This window comes from Numida meleagris, chromosome 13, assembly GCF_002078875.1.
Source record: "Numida meleagris isolate 19003 breed g44 Domestic line chromosome 13, NumMel1.0, whole genome shotgun sequence".
NCBI lineage: Eukaryota > Metazoa > Chordata > Aves > Galliformes > Numididae > Numida > Numida meleagris.
Genome location: NC_034421.1, coordinates 5,429,161 through 5,453,786, shown reverse-complemented (window position 1 = coordinate 5,453,786; position 24,626 = coordinate 5,429,161). Strand labels below are relative to the sequence as shown.

The 24,626-nt window shown below is 43.4% G+C and overlaps 1 protein-coding gene across 5 annotated transcripts in view; it reads right to left on the bottom strand.

The window, feature by feature from the left end:
* The window catches only part of EPN2 (epsin 2), a 40,824-nt gene extending 18,223 nt beyond the window's left edge, over window positions 1-22,601 (bottom strand). For 2 of the 5 annotated variants that reach the window (XM_021412216.1, XM_021412221.1), the window contains exons 1-2: window positions 22,448-22,601; window positions 3,923-4,697 (exon numbers count right to left, since the gene is read on the bottom strand). In XM_021412216.1, coding sequence (XP_021267891.1) covers window positions 3,923-4,517 — 595 coding nt within the window. In that variant the 5' untranslated portion in view covers window positions 4,518-4,697; window positions 22,448-22,601. Of the gene's footprint in view, window positions 1-3,922; window positions 4,698-7,807; window positions 7,830-18,792; window positions 18,946-20,700; window positions 20,775-22,447 lie in introns of those variants that run through there. The other 3 variants (XM_021412217.1, XM_021412218.1, XM_021412220.1) reach the window with 3 other exon arrangements.

Sequence of the window (24,626 nt, the reverse complement as noted above, 5' to 3'; positions counted from 1 at the left end):
ATGTCGGGCACGCTGCGCTGCTCCAATGCTGCCACGTTTGTGTGAGATCAGGACACAGGAACGTGCACCAACCGTGCTTGGCAGCACTTCTAGCTGCAACCCAAACCAAGGCAGCAGATGGGCTGAGGAAAGGACACGTACAGCCTGAACTAACACGGCTCCTGGGTCGGGCCTAGCAGGACAGAACCTCTCAAGAAAGCAGGGCTTCTGTAAACTTGGCTTTAAAACATGAAACAGTACAGGGGAGGACTGATGTTTTACAGGGATTCTTCAAAATGTAGAACATGGGCTCTGCTTCTGCATTGCTGGTGGCTCCCGTGACATCCCTGCAGCGAGCCTCTGCTCAAAGAGCACCCAAAAATGAGAATTACTCAATGAAGGCCTTGACTGAGAGCAGGAGTTCTAACAAAGGCATCCCCAGGTCTGTAACAGCCTCACGTTTGGACTTAGAGCTCTATATAAAGAACCAGAATCCTATTTAAGCGATTGTTGGCAGCCACAGATGGAACAAGGCTAGAAACAATCTGAAGTTCTCAAAGCTGGGTGACAAATGCCTAGCAGAATAACAATAGATAGACACAAAGCCAGATGAGGGGTGGGGCACTGCTGATCCCAAACATTTCAAATATTACCCTCATATTCCTCCCACTCCCCAGCCTGGTTGGTTTCAGCATCACACAGCTATATTCCCTTGACTTGAAACAAAACATCTGCTACCGGATTTCATGCAAATCTATGCAATTTACATACTTTCTAAAAAAAATCTGAATAACTTTTACATATTTTGTAATGGGATATTTCATCGTTTCTAACCTGCAGGTCAACAACCCCTAACCTGAAGTCAGCACCTGGCCCCAACACATCACAAACTCCTGGCAACAAGGTGGTCAGGAGGATGGGGCTTTTGTGCTTGTAGCTGCAAAGCATCTCTCACGGCTTCTATTTACATATCACAAGACTACAACTCTAAAAGTATTACCATGTTTTTGCTGATGACAACAACAATAGTAATCATCATAGGCCATAATGTATTCCCAGAATTAGACAAGCTTTACAGTGCAGAGATACTCAGGGCCAACAAAGACAATAAGGCAAAACTGTGGGGGAAAGGATTTTAATGAAATCTACCACGCCTCTTCACTGTATTTTCTACTTTTTCTAGCTGACTGTTGAAGTCAGATGAATATACCTGCAAGGAAAAGGGGAAAATGTCCCTATCCACCAGTGTGCCTTGTTTGCAGCAGTAAGGGACAATGGTAAATCACTCCAGAGATCCTTTTCTATCTTTAACTCCCTCACCCTACACAAGCTATCAGTACTGTTTTTATTTTTTCCAGAAAGGATAATTTGGAACAATCCTACTAGAACAAAACAAAACCCTCTAGCTCAACAACAATTAGAAAAATCATACCGTGTATGCACGGTAGATACAAGCCTACACACATGCTTGAGAAGCTGGAGAAGAACGGGAGTTTGGGCATTGCAATGTTTAGTCAATGCTGTACAGGGGAGCTACTCCAACATCTTGAAGAAATCGCCATAAAAATGCTGCAGTGACCTCTCCAATATTGCCCATTTAGTAACTGACAGGAGAGGAAGCATCCCTCCTGCCAAAGCTTGAGAGATTATCCACTGGAATTTACTTGTTCCCCCTGTGCTCTGTCCTGGAGAGGCTGTGAAGCACTTTCAGACTGCTCAGATTTCATTTCTTCTGCAAGAAAGTACTGAAAATTGGGGGATTTTTGCAGCCAAGCACAATCTCTTTAAACAAGGAGAACACGTTCAGCTAAAATCTCTCAGAATCTGCAATGCCCATCCACTGTGCACAGCCAGGAATGAAAGTAAAATCTGCTAATACCGCAACACTTTGATGAAATATTTCACTTAACCATGCTGATAGAAAGGCTGTTACAGACTCTCCCCAACTTTATTTCCATTCAAATACTACTCAAACATGCTAAATCTTTAGCAAGAACGAGTGTACATTTTCTTAGAAGCAAGCCTCATGCTACTGGAAAAGATAATAGAATTAAATCTAGATGCCTCTGTACAGGAGAGTCTGTAACAGAGGAAGAATCTACAGAAAAAAAAAAAAAAAAGACAAGCCTGAGATTTCTAAAGCTTCTTAGGTACGTGGCTTATGAGGGAAGAGGGGGAAAAGGTTAAGAAATCATTACCTCAAAAACAATCTTTCAAATAGAGATACGCAGCAAACCAACAGGCAGGGAAATGAGAACATCTAGTAACCTCATGCTCCGTACTGAAAGAACGACCAAACTTGCTTCCTGACATCTAGTCCCCCATCAAAATTCCTCAAACGTCCAAGGAATAACAACTCAGGAACACACCCTGCATTGCTCAATCCTTGCTGTGAGAAATAGCTGGGAGCCGTGCCCCAGTTAAAGTGTGAGCTGGTGAAGAAACACCAGTGTGGGACAAACCAGAGGTGTGCCCAGTGTACCTTGGTGGCTGTTAGTTCAGTCTTTCAGCAGATGTTAAAAACAGTAATATTTCAAGCTATCTCCTTAATTAAGGATAATTTTTAAGGCAGATAAATGAGATCTGAGGTCTACATTAAAGAAAAAAAAAGTGTCATGGCAGTGATAGAAATACACATCTTCAAAAATTCATACTGAACCAATGCTCAAGTACGGTGATTAAAAAAAGCCTAAAATATTGGTTATTCCATTGTTAAAATAAGAGACAAAAATAAAAATTGTCATACCTGGATGTCTTCACGAGCTTTTTGCTTTTAATCCTGGCTCCTAAAAGCATTTCCTTTCGGAAAAATATTACTTTTTCCTGCTTTTCCTCTCTAGCCTTTATTAGACTGAGATATTCTCCATCCTAGCTTGATTTGTCCTGCTAGCTTCCTACTGCCTTCCCCAAAACCCATCTGTACACAACAGAGGTACTGACACCATTCCCATACTTATAACTTGAGCAGCACTTTGGGATGCAGGACATGACAAAGTGGAGATCCCTAAAACGGGTGCTCTATCGATTCACCACCCTGGCTCTGTCACAGTCCCCCACACACTATAAGCATTCATTTAAAGAAAAGATTTTCCTTCAGAATTAGACCACAACCACTGACATTTCAGCCAAAGCAGCTTTCATCAGATCATTACTTATATTAAGAAGGATTTAGTGCCAACTCAAGCCTCTTCCTAACATGACAGGGAGTTCCCCCAAGCAGCGGTATAAAGAATCCATTCTTCCCACATCACTACACTTTTCTGGTGGTTTTATTTATTTATTTTTTCAAAGAATGAAATACAGTATTTAGGACTGATATTTGCATACCAAATGTTGATTGTATAAATATCAAAATACTGACATATTCAAAGCGTTACTACTCTAAGAACAGCTGAGCAAGCAAGACAAGCAATAAAGGAAGTTCAATACCAATACTCTTGCTAAAATAGAACAGCAGCATCATGAACTACCTAGCAAAATGATGCGAGACAAATTTGGTATTCCTAACTTTTTTTCAATTATATTTAAAAGGGAAGGAAAAAAACACACAAAAAAGGTCAAGTAATTCTTTCAAAAACAGAAAAAGAATTCAATTAACCATCTCCCTCCTGAGATTGAGGACCTCTCACATTAAACACAAGAACATATTCACAAAAGCAGCCCTACAATGCTATGCTTGGGAGCTGACAGTAAACAACTGCTTTTTGAATGGAGTTACATCAACACACCCATCCTCTACAGACCAAACATCCAACCTAAGAGACCTCTGTGCCAGAGCAGGCCTGCAAAGATCCAGCTCTTGCAAGTCCTTGTGATCAGCATCTTAACTGTTCTAGAAAGCACCATGTACTCTCAGTTCTAATGGCAAATCAGAATAGAAAACATCTCAAAGGGAAACACAAAAAGAAAGAAGAAAGCTTTCGACATGTTTGCTTGTACTTACAGCCATGGTAGGATGCTGGGGAGCCTCCAGACTTGCCATACTCCTGCTCCGAGTAGCTGGTGGACAAGTTGGGCTGACTGGAGCCCCGACCAAAGGTGATCTGGTTGCTGCCCACCCCAGTGGCCACCTGAGCCATGCGTTCTTTGGTCTTCAGTGCCTGGGCCCTCTCCGTCTTCAGTCGCTCGTCGTCCTTCAGCAGAGATACGAGCTGCTTGGATTTCTCCCTTACGTTGATGCCCTGGTCTTTACCATCTCGATCAATATACTGGAAATCTTTCAACGTTTGGATAGCAAAAATATTCTCTTTACACTGCTGCGCCACTCTCTCAGAACCAGTTTTAATCAGGTAATCTAACAGAGTAAGGGCCTTGTACACGTGTCGCCAGTTCTTGCCGTGGTCATTGAGTCGCTTCCAGATCATGCTCATAATTTCAGAGAAGGCCACAACGTTGTAGGTCAGATCTGCTATTTCAGTCATCAGTGAACTTGAGGGACCCCATGGGTCGTTGGAGGTCGCTTCCCGGACTTTGATTTCTGCCTCCGAGTAATTGTTCACAATGTTCTTCATCTGCCGCCTAATAGACGAAGTCGTCATTTTTATTTCCCTTTTTAATAAGACAGATGCTAGAACACAAACAGAAAAGGGCTATATCTGCTCTTCTATGAATGTTTCTGAACTACGACGAATCCGTATCAGTGGCTTATCTGTAAGAAGTTCCACTACAATCATTTCCTCTCTTCAAGAAAAATGACACGAGAAAATGAAAATCATGACCTAAGCAAGAAAAGAAAACAAAGCACATTAGTTGCGTCTTCAACTGTTCCTACTTGGAAAGCAAACTAGATACACTTTCGAGAAATTTTGTTAAGAGTTGAGTGATGAATTTTCTCTCTACATTTCTTCAGAGCATCACATTTTGGAAACAACTTGCTCTTCTCACCTCAAGAATAACGGGTACAGTAACTACTGCAAAGCTGCACTATAGAACAGTACTAAAGCTCAACAACACCTGGGCTGCTGAACAACAGGATAGCAAGAAAATCACCGTTCTGATGCAAATGCAAACTTTGAAAAGAAAACCTAAATCCAAGAAACAAATTGCTCAGAATTTTTAATCACAGGAAATACAGTATTAGCTACCGCAGTTTATGGGAAATTACATTAGAGCTGACAGTTGCAGTCTGCTCCCATTGCTGCAGTAATCTTGTGCTGAGAGAACAGGGGAATTTCCTGCAAGTTAACCAAGCAATTTCCGAGGCCACAGACAAATGCAGAGAGCACTGGGGTCAGGGCAGAGATCTTGAACCGTGCTCTGTGTTTGCTCGAGGCCCAGGGAGGAGAACGGAGCACAGAACGATGCACTCAGCTCAAGGTGACCTTTAATGCTAAGCAGATTACAGGGGAATGTTTTTTTCCAAATGCGTTTCCTTTGTGCATTGGACAGCAGTCGCCAGACTCTCCATTTCTGCTCTGAATGTCTTTCACACGGCACAGAAGGATTTTTAATTATACGAAAATGGAAACGTCAAACCAAAATGAGCAGCAAGAAAACCCAAGGACAAGCTCTGGAGCTGGAAATCTGCCTCAGTTATTTTTTAACGTCATTGTTTCAGGTAAACAGTGCCTTATTAAGCATTAGAATATGTTACTTGAGCAAACTGGTAGATTTTGCTACGACATACACCAGTTGTCTGAACACTAAGCATTGATTCTGTAACGGTGTTTGCCACATTAATATGGATTGCATTCGTAAGATGTCCTCTAACATTTCCCCACATACCCAGAAGAAGGAACTGGCTCACTTACAAACAACACAGGAAAGAAGGAAAGCACGGATTTCCTTCCTAACACTGTTATCATTCTTCAAATTGTTATCATGCCTTTTAAAATGAAAGCAGAATTAAGTGTCAGCTCGGACAGCAGGCAGCCCTATAATGACTTCTTCAGCACAAAGCCATACATCTTCCCTAGAAAACACCTCAGTTCAGCTACGACAGAACAACTCCAATGTGTTACGGTATTTTACAGAATTTTATTCTGTTCCACAACATTTTTGGCAGAGTAAAAAAGTATTACAGAATCATGGCAGTTAATGCTAAGCTTCAAGTGAACTGCACCAACTTGTTCTCCTCAATATTTAAAACTAAGCGTTAAAACCCAATCGTCCATCTGCTGTCCAATTACAGCAACAGAAACCAAGGGCCAATCCTCTCCTGGGATGCCTCCAGTTTGCTCATCACAAAGCAGAGCCTGAGGATGGTCCTGCAGAAACATCCCCAGGTGCTCACAGCTGCGTGTCAGAAGCCACTGCTCAAAGCTGTTGGCTCGCCTGTCCTCCTGACTGCTCCCCTGTGTGTTTTTGAAGTGCACTACACAGCCAAATGCCTCAGCTCCACGTGCCTCCACCAGGGAGAAAAAGAAAAGCACGCTTCATCTTCCAATTTCACACACTTTCAAAGCATCACTTCAATACCACACACGATACATGAAGAGGTAAATTTTACAGCATACAGAAACATACGTTAGTCCTAAATAACCAACTTTGGCCAACGGAATAAGTAGGAAGGATGTTCCAAAAGTAATGCCTCCTATTGTATTACGTTGACCTGCAACATCAGAGGCAGACAGTGGTGCTATGGCAGTAGAGGCTGAACATTCCCACCAATCCTCCATTAAATTGCATTGAAAAATAGTGTTTTGTAGCTGAGAATTCACTCTACCGAACAGTGTTGTTGTGCTCTTTGCATCTGTTGTAGTTTCCATGGAAATAAATAGGAAGCCTTACTTTTGGAGTGACCTACGTATAACCAAATAAACACAATCGCAGCACAGCTCTGCAAAACCACCATCTGCAGCTCCATGGAAAAGTATCTGTGGTTTGCTATAAGGCACAGGCAGTGACGGGAACATGAATCATGGCTCACTAAGTTCCTTTTTTATGAAATTCATTTTATTCTATTAAAAATGCAGAGGGTGACAGGAGTGGAAAGAGGACATTTGGGGTTTTTTTGTGTTGTTTTTTCCCCCTCCACGTTCTGGTTGTAACATTTGAGACTATTTAGCAGGAGCAGCGAGCCTCACTGTGAGCTCTGACGCTTTCAGTATCTGCTTCTGCATCACAAAAAGGAAGTGTCTGACCCTATTATAGATCATGGAACACCCAACAGCCCACCTTACGGGTAAAGAGATCAGAAAGAGCCAAACATCCCTACTGCATGAAAGTGAGAAACCACTTCTAATGCGCAATCACATACTTGCACAGAAAGCTTGGACTGTGAGACTTCAGTGACTCCACACCCCACAGCAAACCACCAGGAAGCACAACGCACCTGCAACTTCAGCACAAATCTGTGCCTGCATGCTTAACACCAGTGTTGCAAGGACAGCAGAAAGCAAGAGCAGTTGGTTGTAGCCACCGTCTGCTGCCAACAGCAGTAAAGGAACCATCAGCTCAAGCACGATTCGTTAGCAGGTTATGCAGAGGGAAGAGGAGGTTCTTGGCTTGCCCATTTCAGGTGAGCCTTCCAAACCCTGCCTCCATGGGCCCTCTTTGATAGAAAAGGAATTACACGTTTCTGTAGACAACTAAGTGAAGCTTCCCTGTGCTACTGAGGGTAATTGGGAGGGGAGTACCTAATTTCCTTTTCCCTATGCCAATAATTTCATTACACAAACAATCCTAATGAATTCTCATGGTGCTTTTTTAGATACAATGTGCAGACAGAAGGAATTCCTGACTGAACTTCTCAATAGCTCTCTCACAAGAGATTAAACTCACTAAATGAAGGAAACCATATTTAATTTGTTGAGACGAACGCAGAACTGAGGCCAAGCCACAAAGTCCTTAATAAACTCAGTTCAAAGCAGCAGCCACACGAACCCACCTATATGCAGACTTTCAGCAGAATCCACTCAGATCTCAGGAATGCAAAACTCAAACCAGTGTTTGTCTCCACTGATAAAAGCCCTTCCCTTCGAGCCTGGAGGTAAATATGTACACAGCCCAGTTAGGCACGGACTGGAGATCGATGGAAAGCCTTTCACATCACACGGGCAAGAAAAATGGTGAAAAATTATATTAAAAAGCTTGACAGAAATTTGCATTAAAAAATTATTGTGAATTATAGAATATACAGTGAACATCTTATCTAACTTATAATCAAAAGCTTTATTTTTTCAAAGTTATCAACTGAATCGTCTTGCAATTTTCAGGCAATCACTACAGACATCTTCATTTATATTAGAAGATTTGGGGAGCTGTATTCCAGGGTACATCCGAGATCCCGGGGGCTGGGGACCGCTTCTGACCAGGCTGGAAGGCAAGTGCTGCCAGATGCTGAGTAAGGGAGAGTTCCCCCAGACAGAAACTCACCCCACACCTGCACAGAGCACAAAGTCTGCCCACAGACGCATCCCCAGCCGTAATCATCAGCCAGCAACTATTTATGGCAAAGGAAAAAGATTCACATCACCTGGCACTGTACATTCCCATCTTGGTTTACTGATGGTAGCTTGTTATGGGTACAAAGACAAAACTACTGTGTTTTTAGAAAGCCTTATTTGCCACACACGGGAACCAGAACTCGCTGATAAATGAACAGAGTAGAAACCTTTATCTGAATTCAGGCGTGTAATAACCCAGAAAAAAAATGACAGCAAAGACAGGTTGGATATTTTTAGGAGAAAATTCTTCTCTGAAAGAGCAGTCAGACACTGGCAATGCTGCCCAGGGAGTGGTGGGGTCACCGGCCCTGGAGGTGTTCCAGACCGTGGAGATGTGGCACCTGGGGACACGGCCAATGGGCACGGTGGGATGGGTTGGACTTGGGGATCTGAGAGGTCTTTTCCAACCTTAATCATTCTGTGATTCTATGACATTTTTCTTACACTGGATCCCATACTGCTACAGAAATTCTCAAGCTCAGTTCACAATACATTTCCTTATTTATAAATAATTCTTATGGAACAACTGGATGACCAAAAGAATATCACCAGACTGCCCACAGGATAATATCCTACTGTCATACAAACACCGTTCCCAAAACCAGACAGGAAGAGGGGCAACTGTATGTTGCAATGCCTTGAAGAAGAGTGGGAAGAGAAGCAAGGAAGCTTGGCACTGGGCAGACAAGCCAACAAGCAGCACACTTATTAGCTCTCTCTTGCTGTTATACAGCAGAGAAAACAGCAATTCGTGTGAATAAAGCAGTAAAATGAAGGCACTGAAATTACCATCAATGCCCTTCCTTCCCTTATTTAGGAAATGAATTATAAACACAGATTGGCAAATGGTTAGAAGAACAGGGTTATCTCCAGAAGAAAGGTTTGATTTCCATTTTACACAGTTTAAACACTTGTCCTCCCCTCAGTTTAATTTCTGAGAAAAGGAAATGGTTCAAAATTAAAAGTTTTGGAAGCCTTCCACTCCCTTTTACAAATGAGAGAACAAGCTCAGCTTTCAGAGACAGCAGGTGGCCGAGTGATTTCTTTAAATCAAGAGTTAGTACTGATAGATACCCTCCTTCAAACGATGCATATTCATGAAGCCCAAGGTTAGTTTCTGCACTGACTGCACAGTTGTGCCAAGTCCAGCCCGCACAGCCACCCAGCCACAAAGCAGACTTACAGACACAAATCTGCCTTCATTCGCTTCTACTCCTTACCACCTTTTCTTACTCCAAGCCTACCTAAGTGAGGAGGGCAGAGCTGAATGACGAGCTCAGTTCGCTCCTCAGCCTCCAAAAAGGAGGCACAGAGCAGAAACCCGAGGACACGAGCACAGCAGCACCACCTGGAGCTGCCAGTGATGGTCCTGCAGTGGCTCACATCTGGCTTTGCAGCCCATCCCACAGCTGAATGGTGGCTGTGCAGCCCCAGCGATGCTCTGTAGTTTGCCTCTGCGAGAGCCGTGCACATCACCGCAAACAATCCAAATCCGACCGACGCTGGAGGTCTAATTTTAGGATTACAAGCTTTGACAACATCTCTTTAAAATAACACATTCCTCCTTCTACGGTTAGGTCAAGTGTCATCGACGGTACTGGTTTCATTCTATGCAGCAGACCACAGTTTATTTTCCACCAGTAATACAGCAAGTACTGGGTGTGTAATGAGTAACAGAACATTGCAGAATTACCAAACAGCATAAGGTCAAGTCATTACACACTGAATCAGAAATTCTAAATGCAAATTAATCCAACACGGCAGTGAAAATACCTGCCCAAACTCCCAAAAGGAATTTGTTCTCTGGGGATTACCTACTTGTATGAAAGTATTTCATCTTTGATTCTCACAAATAGATAAGAAAAAAAATAATCACCCAATGCATGCCTTAAAAAAGGGCAATAATTGGAAATAAATTCAGTTTAGCAGGTAAGCTGAGCAGCGTTTTCAACCAAATTAAAAACAGTGGGAGACATTTCTTTCTTTTCATTTCGGAAGGGAAGAGGAAGACATCTGATTATCTTGCCAGAAGATGTGCCTTAGATTACTACTAATTACAGAAGTCCAGCCTTGGTACTCAGGCTGCTTACTGGGTGACAGGCACAGGGAAGCCATTACATCTCCTCCCAGCAGCTCAGAGCCTGACAAATCAGCTCAACCGCCAGGGCCGTGCAAGTAGCACAATGGAAAAGCCTGCAGGACTACAAAACGTTAGCTACATCTTCAGCTCTTATACAATCACAATTTTCAAATGCAACCAACAGCCATATTCATATACATATTTCCTATTTGGGAAGGTACTCGCTCCTTACAACGACACAAAGATCTCATTAACTCAATTCGGTTTGCACTTCATTACTACGAAGCAGACGTCACCATGAGCAGTCTCTCCACCCCACCCACACACCACAGCCATGCAACCACATGAATAAATTCAACAGGCCAAAGGCAAACGCTCATCATGACACAGACTAGGGAAGAACACTGGTTTAACTCTCCACGCTACAAGAAGCTAGAAGCTAGAGCTGAGAAGCTAGAAGCTGAGAGACTAATTAATACTTCTACGTTACAGCATGAATTCCTAATGAACTGTTTGAGGAACAGTGAGATCTGCAAAGCCATCACTGTGCAGACACCCAAGACACTGCTATGACTTTTTCAGGTAACATTTTTAAGTGTGCTGGCTACCAGCACAAATGGCAAGCCTGTAAAGAAACCAGTGCTGGATTTAATATCTTAGCCACATTCATCAGTGCCCGTTCACAGGGTATAACCTCAAGTGCCACCCGACACAGCCACCATACTTGCACGCTCCTCTTGAAACATCAACACGTGGGCTTAATTCAACTATAACACCCTGGTAATAATTAACATAAGGTTACTTTATCCCTAAAAAATTAAGCTACATGCAGATGTATGCTCATGAGTAATTAAATTGCAGTAAGAGGGAAACTTAAAACCTAAAATTCTCTGGGCGTGGATCTTTTGGCCAAAAATCAGAAGATCCAGAGGAGCTGGGTTTTCTGATGGATCAGGTCAGAATTAATCCCAAGGTCACTCTAATTACTTTGAAATACAAATGAGGGAAGTAACATTCACTTCAACAGCACTCTGCGGTTACAATTCATGAAGCAAAAGGTAAAGCTGCATGTGGAAGCCCAAATGGCTGCAAGGGCAGCAGCTGAGCCCTGGGACTTGCCTTCAGCAGGTAACCTTAAGAACTGCAAGCAGGGGATTTTCTGGGAAATCTCCTTTTACCACCCAGCTGCTCAGAATGGTAAGACTTATTCATTTTGTTTCAAGCTGAAGACAGCCACAGAAAAGGAAAAAAAAAAAAAAGAAATCGGTCCTCTAGCCTTTCAAAATTGGCTAGCATCATAAAATCTTGGTCCTGCCGTTCCTACAGACTGATTTCAGCTATCTGTCCCGTAACACTTGTTCCTCCTCATCTTTTCATACCATAAACTTTCTGTTTCCCAAATATTTTTCAAGCAGCCAGGCTGCTGCTCCTCTGTCTGCAGCCTGACTTAGGCTGGGTTATCCTTACCACAAACCAGCACTCACAAACACTGCTCATTAGGCATTTTGGGCTGCTTCTGTGCTGCCTCGGTTCCTGATTTTGACCTACATACTTATGTTCATCTTTGATGGAAGCAAATCACTGGAAGACAAAAAGAAATCAACCCATCTGATAAAAGGACTCCTACATTTTTCTTCACTACACTACTTAAAACTTTCTGTTTGCTTCATTCAAGCACTGATAAGGATCCTCGTATTCTCAAACACAAAGATTTGTTTTTATCTTTATCCTTATTTTGTTGATTACTGTGGAATTAGGAAAAAAAATCTGGCTGGAAGATGCCAGAGAATCCCACATTCTCCTCTGAGACATGCACCAATTTTCAGCTGTCATCATGACTGCTCCACGTTCCTGAATCTATTCTACAGCATCAGTACTCTACCTACTCTCTACCTATTCTGGACACTTAGATGGAAAATGCTTTGAGTGGGAGTCAGCTTGCTCTTCACACAGAGGATGACAAAGACTTGTTACTAAAAAGCATCTGCACTTGTTTCATTATTAAAGGGCATTTCTTGCTGTCAGCTCTTGCAGAGCACATGTTACAAGCCCCCCGTTTCAATACTCTGCATTGAGCCATTCTGTACACGTCCTCAGGACTCCACACACCCCATAAGGAGCCCCAGAGGCAGAGGGCAACACACAGCACTTGTAATACAAAAGTCAAACCTCTGATACTTCAGATGCATCTGATTATAGCTTAAGAAGTGGGTTTTGGTTTTTTTTTGTTGTGTGTGGTTTTTTTTTTTTTTAATAAATTCATCATGTAATACTACTTTCTGTACATCCCATGGCTGCCTGCACTGCCCTGTGGATTATTCTTTTAATCACTGTTTTAATGCACATTATTAAAAGCAGTCTCTCCCTCTTTAGATTTATGAACGGAACAAGAAAGTGACTGAAAAACTCACCCACTCCATTTTCTCATTTTTTTTCCGAGAGCACCGAAGACATTCTAGCCCATTAACATCCATCAACTAACAGAAGGGTAATGAATTCATCAATATTGCTAAAACGCGTGGGTACGGTATCATGCTGAATCATTTAGTAACTACATTTGCAGCAAGAAGAGCTCAAACAACCCGCCTCATGCTGTCAGCAACCATTTTCCCCAAGGAGGAAAAACGAATGTACTAAGATCACCCTCAATCCTGTTATCGCTCTTGACGAGGTTGGCTGTGTCCCTACACACAGCATTACAGTGCCAGTGAAATCCGTCTGCTCCCACTCGCTCCTGGACATCAGCTGCCTCAGCCAGACCACCTGGACGCTTGCAAGAAGCTTTCATTGCTCATTTTCCAGTAAATGACATATGGACCTGGCTTTTCCCCTGCTTGCTAGCACTGGAGCCATTTAAGCCTTCAGAATAGAGCTCTCAGGTTATAAAGGAAAACTAAAAAAAAAAGCACATATTGTTCCATCAACACCAGGCTAGCACTGCAACTGTTAAGAGCACTACAGATGCAACTCCAGTTTTTCCTTGCTAGCTATTCACAAAGCTAAGGAGGGACCACCTCCTTCCAGCAACAAGTAGTCCCAACAGTGCTGAGTTCTAAATACAAGAGAAGCTAAGAGCTCCCCACATCAGCTGGTCTTCAGACAAAACACACAGCCAACAAACATGGAAGTCGGACTACCAAAATGCCCACGCTCACAGCTAGGACTAAAGGTAAACCTCATGGGTTAGAGGAACCATTTCACCGAGCACAGCACTATCGATTTACTGTTCTCAGAACAGTAAAGGAAATGGTATTTATTCTTCAGAAAAAAAAAAATTAAAAATCAGCCTTAATAATATAAAGAAACAAAATAATCTTCGAAGTGCACATTAGAAACTACCTTGCTTGTTTCGCCTTGTCAGGTCTGCCAGGTCTGGTCTTCTCTGTCTCACTGCAGGTTTTTAAATGATAGTTGGTATATTGCACTTTTGTTTACACTTTCAGTTTTTATGGTATCTACTCTTAATTAAGGGCCAGAATAAGCAGCATTTTGTTAAGGTAGCCTTCACAAACCAAGTACAATTAACTCAACACTCAGTAGCTCAGCTTCCTTAATATAGATAATGCCTTAGAATACATACACTTACACATGTGTCTACATAACCTTAACTCCCACAGCTTAATTCAATTAATACTATTAAATCTTTAATGCTTAGCTTCAAAGGCTTTTTAAAATTTTTAATAGCTCTCATAGGTTAGCATGAATGTTTTAAGCCTTTTTACTACATTTTAAATAAACTCATCTTTTCTTTCCACTTTGATGTTTGCCTTTCTGACAAGGCTCTGCTCTCTGAAGCTCCTGGCACCTTGTTTTCTGTGAAAAGACGACATTACAAACTCCAAAAGATATGTTAATAGCTGAGCTGCAATCAGGGACTTTTCCTCTCACCTGCCCTCCAGGCTGGGAGTTGGCCATGGAACTGCTTTAATCAAAACAATGTGGCAACCCGTAAGGAGAAAGGATGCAACAGTGAGGGAGGGGACTCTATTTGCATCTGTTTAGCATGTAAGCAGCGGGTGGTGCTTAATTCTCCTTTACTCTGCTTTCCCATGAAAGGAGAAAATGTAAGACACTGCACTTTATTAAAATGGTTCAAACAGCAGTTTAGGCAAAATGCAAGCTGAGATTCATAGAGCACAAGCTCCACGGCATTTAAAATCACACAATCACAAAGCCCCCTGAGTTGGAAGGGACCCAGTGGGATCACACCCTGCACACCACTGCTGCATGGGGCTCAGCATCCCAGAGAGACCTCGGACACCACCCGACTTCATCTGCTCAGGTTCTGTGCTCTGAGGCTGGAGGGGAAGCACAGCACAAGTCTTGCTGGCGTATTTAAGTCTTCCTATAAAGCATGGACTAGAAGAAAAGGAAAACAGATTTTCCTCCTCCTTTGAAGTGTATTCTTCTTCTGAATTAGAAAAAAAGAAATCCCTTCTTAAAATAAAATCAAAAATCAGCATTTCCAGAGACAGGAAAAGCCACTGTGCATTATATACACTATCCGTGCTGACAAAAAAAAAAAAAAAAAGATGAAAACTCTGGCTCTATCCCAAGGCATCCAGACACAGCTCTGTGCTGGCACACACATAACAAAGACACTGAATTCAGGATGTTCAAGAATGTTTCCTTCACATACACCTGGTAAGCTAAGAGTACCAAAGCCCAATGTGTTGTTTTTGGCACTGACTGCCCCAAGCCCCACAGACCCCCAAGTCCACAGCAAGGAAGCACACACTGTGCTTTGCACGATCTGGGCCATAACCTCAGAACAGAAACCCCCTCAGGAAGTGTATTAAAAATGGTATAATGAAGGCAACCGACAACAATTAGTCCTTCTTTATACCCTCAGTGCTTCAGCAGCAGCCTGCCATGTCAGCACAGAATTACCACCACGCAGAGCACTTCTCAGCATTGCACGTTGCAGATACATAACCACATTCTGCTTTTGAAAGCATCTATAAGTACTCTCTTGGAGGCATCACGTATTCATATTACTGGGAAATTAGAAATAAGCAGATGCTGTTAGTTGGAAGATAGACACAGAAACGTCAGTGATGCTGTTCAGTGTGCTTAAAGCAGCAGGCTAGGCAAAAGGAGATTATTCCCCACGCCGTCGAACATACAGAAAGCCAGACGTGTCAGAGTGCCTCTCCAGACGTGTCAGTGTGCCTCCGTGCCTCACAAAAGGGGCAGTGATTTGTAAAGTTTAAATGCAACACTTAAGCAGTTCAGCAGACTTTAAAAACACCCCCACATCCTTCAATTATATACCTCAGTGTTTCTCTGAAATAAAAGTTTAAAAGTGAGTTTTAAAGTGATTTTGTTGTCACAAAAACATTCATCCTCCAGTTTCCCTAAAATTCAAGCATTCTAAAACAAACAAGGCCTGTTACAAAGCTTTCTGTACTTTGCCTCCTTATTAACTCTTCCCAAGAGAGCCATAAGCATACAAACAAGTATCTTTTAGACACATCCCCCAAGTACCAATCTTTAAAAAACATCCTCAGAAAGCAGTTCTTTTGATGAAAAAGGACTGAACAAGTGGGCTGCGTAGCTGCAGTCCAATGCAACGTCCTCCTGTTCTTCTGAGCAGCACACAGAAATTTGTGTTTTCAGAATACAGCAGGAGAAGATTACAGACATTCTCAAAAACCGTCCCTGCAACGTTCAATATTGATTTCCAATCTTTGTTTGCGTGTTTGGAACGAGGGAAGTACTTGGTGTCACACTGTTTATCTAAACACATTCCAATGGAGGCATTATCTTCCCTTTCTGAGAAACGCTCTCCCAAACTGGTAGCCAAAATGTAACTCGTCTGAACTTTGCTCAACAACAGCAGCAACAATACAGCAACGCTTCTCATCATCGATAAGCATTTCGAGCCATTAAAAAAAGAAAATCACTGCAAGAAGCACAGCATTACAAGAAACAATCATAAAACCATGCAATAAGCCAGTACATGCTCGGAAGGCAAATGTTTTATCAGATAACAGATGCAGTCTTATGCTTTCAAATGGCTTTTGTACAAAGAGGTTTTATCAAATGATGAAATACCTGGGCAGGAGCAGTGTACAGACCTCCCCTGGATCTGCATGCTGCTGGAAATGCAGGATTCCAATCTCTCCCTAAACAGACATAACTCCTCACACTCCACCAACGTCACCAACTGGTAACACGTTTCACTGATTAATTAGCTAACTGAATAATTAAAAGCATTGAAGTTCTGTTTTTCAAATAATAATCTGAGCACTTTCCTTCACATACACCACATGACAGAGGACAGCATGGTTGGCCGTCAATCAGAGAGCGGGCAGGCACATTACAAGTTCTATTTACAACAGAAGGACGAGGATTAATTAACGATCTTAAGTTTTTGCTGCTTTTATAGGGTTAGGGAATGGGCTGGATCAAACATCTGCGTCTTACTGCTGTAGTCACAAGCCTCATCCCTCTGCAGAGTTCAATCTTAGCGGAAAGGCAGCAGCAACTGGGTCAACAGAACTGACTGAGAAAATCCTTTCTGCTTCAAAAAGAAGTAAGAAAAATCAGGAGAATGGTCAAACCAAAACATTGCTCAAGTCAGCTCACCCAGTTAGCAACACACAACTAAGCACTCCAGTACAGATTCCTTATCTGCAAGGAAAGACGTCCGAGGGAGTCTTCGTGCCTGCGTCTCAGGGGAGGAAGTTGCTTTTAAAATACTTTGTTTTGCCTCTCCCTGAGGAATATCACAACTGCATACCTATTATTTTTGTGGGTTTTGTCCATGAGGACAAAAACAAAGCTCTTATTTGTGAACTGTACAACCCTTACACTAGTGAGCAATTGCTCATGCAATCAGTCCCAGTGAAATCAGAAGAACTGCTTGGGACAGAAACTGCTTGCCAACCTAAGGGTTGCACAATCAGAAAAAAAATATAACAAAAACACAGAGGGGGATAAATTCCATCTGACAAAAACTACAATCAAGAAATAGCTGGTGACAGATTGTTATTTAAGTACAAGGAAGTGATTTAAACAGGAGCAGTTGTAATAAGATTATACGATTCTCTATTAAGATTCTTAAAATGTCTTTGTTCTAGTAAAGCTAGGAAAAGACCACTGCCCTTGTAAAGGTTCAGAAACTATTAAACTGATGTTAAGTCTAGAAATTAACGTGAGTTCAAACCAAGAAAAAAAATAAAGAACATCTCTAACATCATTATCGTCATCACCTCCGTCACCCACGCTCACGCCTCCAGCCAGCATGGGCACAACGTACACTGGGGGATTTCTCCGTGGCAAAACTCAACCCAACTGATCAGGCCAACAAACCAAAGTACAGAGCTCACTCCACTTGGGTTTCTGCTTCTTAAGTAATGAACACTACCGGTCTGATTCTGGAGACGTTACCTTATGACGTGACACCTTCAGAACTGCAGGAATGTCTCTTCAAGCAAAGTCAACTCAGTGTTTGGCAACCAAGTTTCTCTAGAGGAACAGATGTGGCATTTAACTACGACCCTCAGACTGCACTGTCCATCTCTAAGCAGTCACTTCTAGAGCAACAGGCCCAGAAACTGGCCTTGAGTTCAGCTACTGCTACACTGAACAACTGACAAGGATTCTGATTCCTATCTTGCGGATTGGACATAAAACATCTCCAGGTAAGGTTCCCAGCATATTTTTAAACTAGTATGCAGCTTCACAATTTAAACAAAACAATAAAATAGTATCAGTTAATTTGTAAAAGCATCGTTAAGCGATACCTTATAAGCATAAAAAAGCAAATGATTCACAGCTTAATATTTTACTGGAAGGAATAAGAACAGAAATTCCCTTTGGAAAAAACCACACCACAAAATATTGGGTCTAAAGGTAATCACATCTGAGCCATGGTGAACATACATGACACTAGGAGAGACAGGAAGCAGGACATCTATTTAAATAAGCAATAAAATGGGCGTATGTGTGCAAAGTGCAAGGTAATCATGAGGGCAAGAAAGTACATGGAGATAGAAGTTTAGAAGACAAAAGATGGGCTTGTACCACTTCCACAGAGGCAGACTGCATCCCGTCCAGACCACCCTCCAGAACCATTTTACTTTCCATGCCTTGTAAATTCAGTATTTATTATACTGCTACATGACTGAAGACTCAGCAACTGGAGGCTACATTAATAAAACAGCACTTAGAGGAGACAGGAGCAGTCAACAACACGGAAGGGAACTGCATGTATCAGAAGGTCTCGCACTAGAATTCCCACTAATTACTTCAGACAGCTCAGGGAGCTGTATTCCTAACCGTGGAAGAACTATTAGATAAAATGAAAATAAATTGCGTGCACCAGGACAACAGAAGTACCGTGTCGGAGATTTTGGAGAACTTTAAGCAGCCACTTCCACTGTAAAGCCAGGATGAGGAGAGCCTGGGATGCAGGATGCAAACAGCTCTGGGACCGGTTTGGAGCTGGGACCTGCTCATGCCAGAGCTCTGCACCGTGTTCCAGTTTCCCACCTGGAAAGAGCCGGTGTTGCCAGGTCAGCATGCAGGGCAAGGCACGAGCAGCACGAGCACACCAAGCCTGACCTCCAACACAAGCTGGGAAGGAACTAGGCAGAGGTATTTATGTTAACAGCCCTGAGCGACATGAAAACAGATATACACATTATTAACAATTAACGCAGTGCAGGGCATTGATGCTGGGATCCATTTTTAAGTTTAGTTTTTGTAACCATATAGAAATATGAGCTAATAGTTATCTACAAAGAGAAAAGCATTTCACTAAACACAGTATTACTGAAATGAAAATATTCAAAGTAATGTTTCCATATAAAAATGCGTAAAGGTGAACTAAAAACCAAATTCTGATAAAACATTCACAGTTGGCAAGGGCGTTGGGACTAGAGAACGCAAATACTTTTACACCCCTTTTCTAATGGTATAATCATTCACATAAATTCAAATATTAGATATTTATATGCACTGCACTTCATGTGGTAATTCTAAACATATACAATACAATCTGAAGGAACTCAACCTCAGTAATCTCATTTACCTACTTAAAAACTGCCCAAAACTTCTAATTACTTCCAAACTATTTTGCCTGATCACAGTTTAGACCACAAGATCTACCAAAACCCAAAACCCAAGGCAATGCTGTAACTTGCAAACTGGTAAACAAGCAACACCAGCTTTTCTGAAACTTTCTGCCTCCTACATCACTTCCCAAGAGGCTCAGCAGCTATGGCCATCCAGTTCTAGATCCGCCCTGAAGCTTACAGCCTCTCAATTCACTTATTCTGTTATACAAGCATTCTACTTTTTTTTTTTTTTTTTTTTTGGCCTCATGGGAAAGGAAAGCAATCCCATGCCAGCCATCAAAACTGATTAATTCTGAGATTCTTAAGGTTGCTATTCAGCACATACCAGTATGTAACCAAACTGACATATACCAATGCTAGCAGACCTGCAATTAGACCCAAAAGGTTTTATTCCAGAGGACAGCATACATGTTGTTCTCCTCCACCATGCCTCATGCTTTCTTAATGAGCAGCTAGGCTACTGAAATGCACAAAAAAACACTGCTCTTTGAAGCACTTAAGACAGCAGGATACTGGTACATTTCAATACTTTCCCTGCACAAATCAGAGCAAGACAAAGTGGAAAAAGAACATTACAGGCATTCATACAAACCAGACACCTTTCATTTTCTATTAGCAAGATCCCAAGAGACAATTTAGTACTCTGCAAATATGGCACTGGAAGACTGGAAAGTCATTTCCTGAGCACTAGTCATTACGCAAAGATTTTAGAGTATGTTATATTCTAGACCAGACAAAAGCAACAGTCATTTCCCCATCCTACACAGGAGCAGCATCACGTACATCGCAGCTAATCAGTAAGATATTTCTCCTAAGACATTAAAATTTAATTATTCCTTGGGAGGAAAAAAAAACACCAATTCCTCAATCAAGATTATCAGCACTTTTCTGAAGTAACAAATTAGGCCTTTGGCATTTCCCAGCAGTGATCCAAGATTTGAGGCTTCTTAAAAGCTCTAAACTTTGAAGCAATCAACTGGCTGACAGCTGGAACAAAATTAGCGTGATTAACCAGTTATTTAAATAATAACGCGGCCAGTACAAACACAACTCATCCACGCGCATTGCGTTATACAGCACTGCTTGCACTGGACATCAGATGTTTGTCAACTGTTCATTAAAAATGACTGTAAGAATAGTGGACGTGGAAAAAACACCACAGCATTACCACCAGGAAACTGACAGCCAGGGCTCAGGTCTCTGTTCTGTTAGGACAGGACCACCAGGTGACTTCCAGGTAGGACTTCCCTTTCCCACACATCATCCAAGGCTATTTAGCTCCTGCTGAAGGAAAAACTCTCCTTTTTTTTTTTTTTAGGAGGAAGAAAAAAAAAGTATCTTTTTATGCTCTACTTCTTAAAAGTGGGCACTAGTTTTCATTTGTCAGAACGCAAAAAAACTGCTGCCCCGCGCTGCCACGCAGTACTGTCATCACAGAGGGATGATGTCACATAGCTGCTCCATGACATCGAGGAAGTTGCATTCAGCATCGCTAAGCTAAACTTCCTGAAGTGTAACTCACAGCTCAGCCTTATCAGAATCCGTCTTCAGGAATGTATACTCAGGGTTAATTTGTACTTGGTAATTTTCGATAACGCAGTTAAATATTTAATATATGGCAGATTATCTCTGAAACTCTATCTAGTCAGTGCGCCGTGACCACTGAATTGCAAGAGAAAATGTATCAAAAGTTTCAATCCTTCACGAGGAAACAGGATACATGAGTTTGTTTGAGAATAATGTATCTGGGAATCAGCCAAGACAAACATATTTTGAAGTACTTCCTAAACAGGCTCTATTTTGCTAGAGATATGGTTATTATACATTTATATTTCAATCAAAAATCGTTCTAACATCTTGCATTTTAAACCTTAACAATCCGGTTTTCTCTGACCTTGCCTCGCACAAAATACAGAATTACGCAAGAGCTCCATATTCCCATAAAACACACATGTGAGCGGAGAGAATAATACAACCAAACCCCGTGGCCTGATTTGCATTTTGAACTCCTGAAGTCAGCCTCCAGCCTGCAACATCCGCAGCGCAGCTCAGCCATCAGAACAAGTGCTCTGTGCCTCCGGATGGAAACGGTAGAGCTGGGGCACTTCCTTTGTAAATCAAGAAGAAGGACAGAACCATAGGACTGTTAAGGTTGGAAAAGACCTCTCGGATCATCAGGCATGTTCAATGGGTGTCAATTCTAACGATAATTTAGCTTCTTGGATGTGTGATAAGGAGGGGAGAAGGCACCGCACGCCCCTTGGCCGAACAGAGCTGAGATCACATAGCTGTGAGCACCGTGCCTTACGGCTTTAAAATAGGGAAGGTTCATTGTTGGCAGCCGCTAATGATTCCTGCTGAAATATCATTCCGAGCTACAACGATTAATATACAGCGCGCTAACTGCTCAAAGCCAACGCATAGCATCCAACATACTGCAGGGAGAGGATTAACAGGAAAAAAAAAAAAATAGAAGAAATTTTCAATCAAACAAAAAAAAAAAAATTAAAGCTCCGTTGCAGGTCTCTCGCTGAGCCCGGCGGCGCTGGCAGGGCCGGGGGCCGCTTTCCGCCGTTCCCCGCACGGACCCCGCTCCCCTCGCCCAACGCCGCCCTCCTCCCGGCGGCACCGGCTCCGGCGCGGCCGGAACCTCCTCCCGCCATGATGGCAGAACTGTTGCTACCCACCGCCCAACGCAGACAACAAAAGGCCGCCCCGGCCCCGCGGGGCACACGGCAGCCTTCCCCGGCCCCGCTCCTCTCCTCTCCCGCCGCCGCGAGGCCCTCGGCCCCGGGGGGCCCTTCCCGCGCCCACCCCGCGCTGAGGGGCACGGCTGAGGGAAAAGGAAGGGATGATGGGGGGGGTGGGCGGCCTTCCCGCCACCCTTCCTCGCACACCCGCGGTCCCGGACTGACCTGGAGGGAACGGGAGGAGCGCAGGAGGGGTCCCGGCGCCCGTCCGCCGCCGCCTCTGGCTGGGTTTGACACCCACACGCACCATCCAACATGGCGGCGGCCGGGGGGAGGCGGCGGACGAGGAGGCGGAACCGGCGGCCGCGCGCGCCCCCGAGGCGCGGCACCGGGACGGGCGCGGCGGGGAGAGAGCGGGGGTGGGAGACGGAGCGCGAGCAGCAGCCGCGCCGTGCGGGCTGCCCTGCCCTGCAGTGCCTCCTCTCAGCCAGGCCCGACGCTTCCTTCCCAGCAGCGCGAAGGCCTCGCGCCCTGTGGGCCCCACGCTCCCCTCCTCCTCTTCCTCAGGAGGCGGCCAGGCCCCGAAGCGCTCAGCATTGCATCCAGCCACCCGTGTTCGCCGCTCGTGTTCACCGCCCTTATCCTTCCCCTGATGCCGAATGTAGTGATATAATAAATTTTTTTTAATCTGCATTTTTTTGGATCTAGGAACATCTCAGGGTGGCAGTGGGAGGCTGCATGAGACCTCCGTGGTCCTCACTGTGAGGCGACCAGGCCCCAAAGTGGCTGCTGTCACCTCCAACCATCCATGTTCACCACTGACCTCATGTCAAATTTAACGATAATATATATATATTTATTAATGGCATTTTTGTATTTAGGGTTGCCTCAGGGTGACAATGCGGGGGCTGCAGTGAGACCTCCATGGTCACTGCGATCCCCTCCTCCTCAGGAGGTGGCCACCGTCTCTTTCAACCATCCCAATTCACCATTCTTATCCTCCTGATGCTGGACTAGGTAATATAATAACAAATAATAACATTTAAAATGGCATTTTCTGATTTAGAGACCTCGCAGGTGGGGGCTGTACTGATACCTTCATGGTCACAACTGAGGGGAGCTAGATGCAGAAATGACTGTGGTAACAGGAGCCAGGCAGTCTGTAGCTCATGATCTTCCCTTTTTGGGGACACAGCACCCAAGATCACGGGTTGGAGGAGGTCAGTGATCTCCTCGTGGTTCTCTAAGTGTTTGTTCCTATCGTAAAACTGTGAGACAATTCGAGGAAATGGGACGTGGCCGTGCTGGAGACAGGAAAGGTCAGCACACGCCGGGAGGGACACGTTACAGCTGGCTCCAGGTAGCACTACTGCTCATTTAAAACCCAAATTCCTGAGCAATCTTGCCTCGTTAAACACAATGAAACAAAGGAAACAGAGCAAAACCCAGTTCGTAAGGTACTGCTTTCCAAGGGAAAGAAGCACTGCAGACTTACAGCCCAGAACTTTGTCCCTCAGAGCTGGTAGCAAAATTCCCACTGACCTCAATCTGAGAGAGATCAAGGTTTAAATACAGAAGAACGTGGACTGCAGCAAAGCACAGGGTAAGCTGCATTAAAAGCAACTTGTTTTAGAAATGTTGCAAGTCCAAATGCTTCAAATACCATCTGGTAGTAGGGAAGCCAAGTCTGCAGCTAGCTGTGATATGGCTTAGCTGTTAACCTGGAGCTAGGGGAGCTCAGCAGAATGAAATTCTGGGTGAAAAAAAAAAATAAAGCATCTGCAAGCATCTGACACTATCAGCAGGAGCTGAAAGAATACTTCCCTCTTTTTGTCTTTAGAAAAAACACCAATGATGGAAACCTAATGTTTCTGTGCATGTTCATTAATCCTAATGATTAGGTGCTGACAGCTCTAAAGAACGAGAAGAATGCTCTGGTTTAAAGTAAAATGTGCAGAATAACTGTGTACCTTCTGCCTTCTCTCCTGCTTAACTTCCTCTCACTTCTGGACAGATCTCTCAGAAACAGGTGTGAGCTTCCTCTCTGCTTCCAGCTCCATCCCAGGCATCTCCAGGGCTGCATCTGCAGCTCCAGCGTACAAATAAACAAACCCAGCAGAGAACTCCTGCAGCTGGCACACCTGTATCAACACTACTGTATTTTCTGTCAACTTGATCGAGACACTCTGTACAGGCAAAACAAGCTGCCCTAGTGAAATTAAGGGTTTTTTTTTTTTTTTTTTTTAACTACAGTTGTGTTAACACCTTAAGTTGTGTTGATGCTAGGCTGCCCAGGTTCCCCAGATCACTACAGCTGCACCAGGAGATTTGCCCAGGCCGCAATGGGACTTTTCTGAGGACATTGCAGTGGGTGCAGACTCACTGCAGCAGATCTAAAACTCTT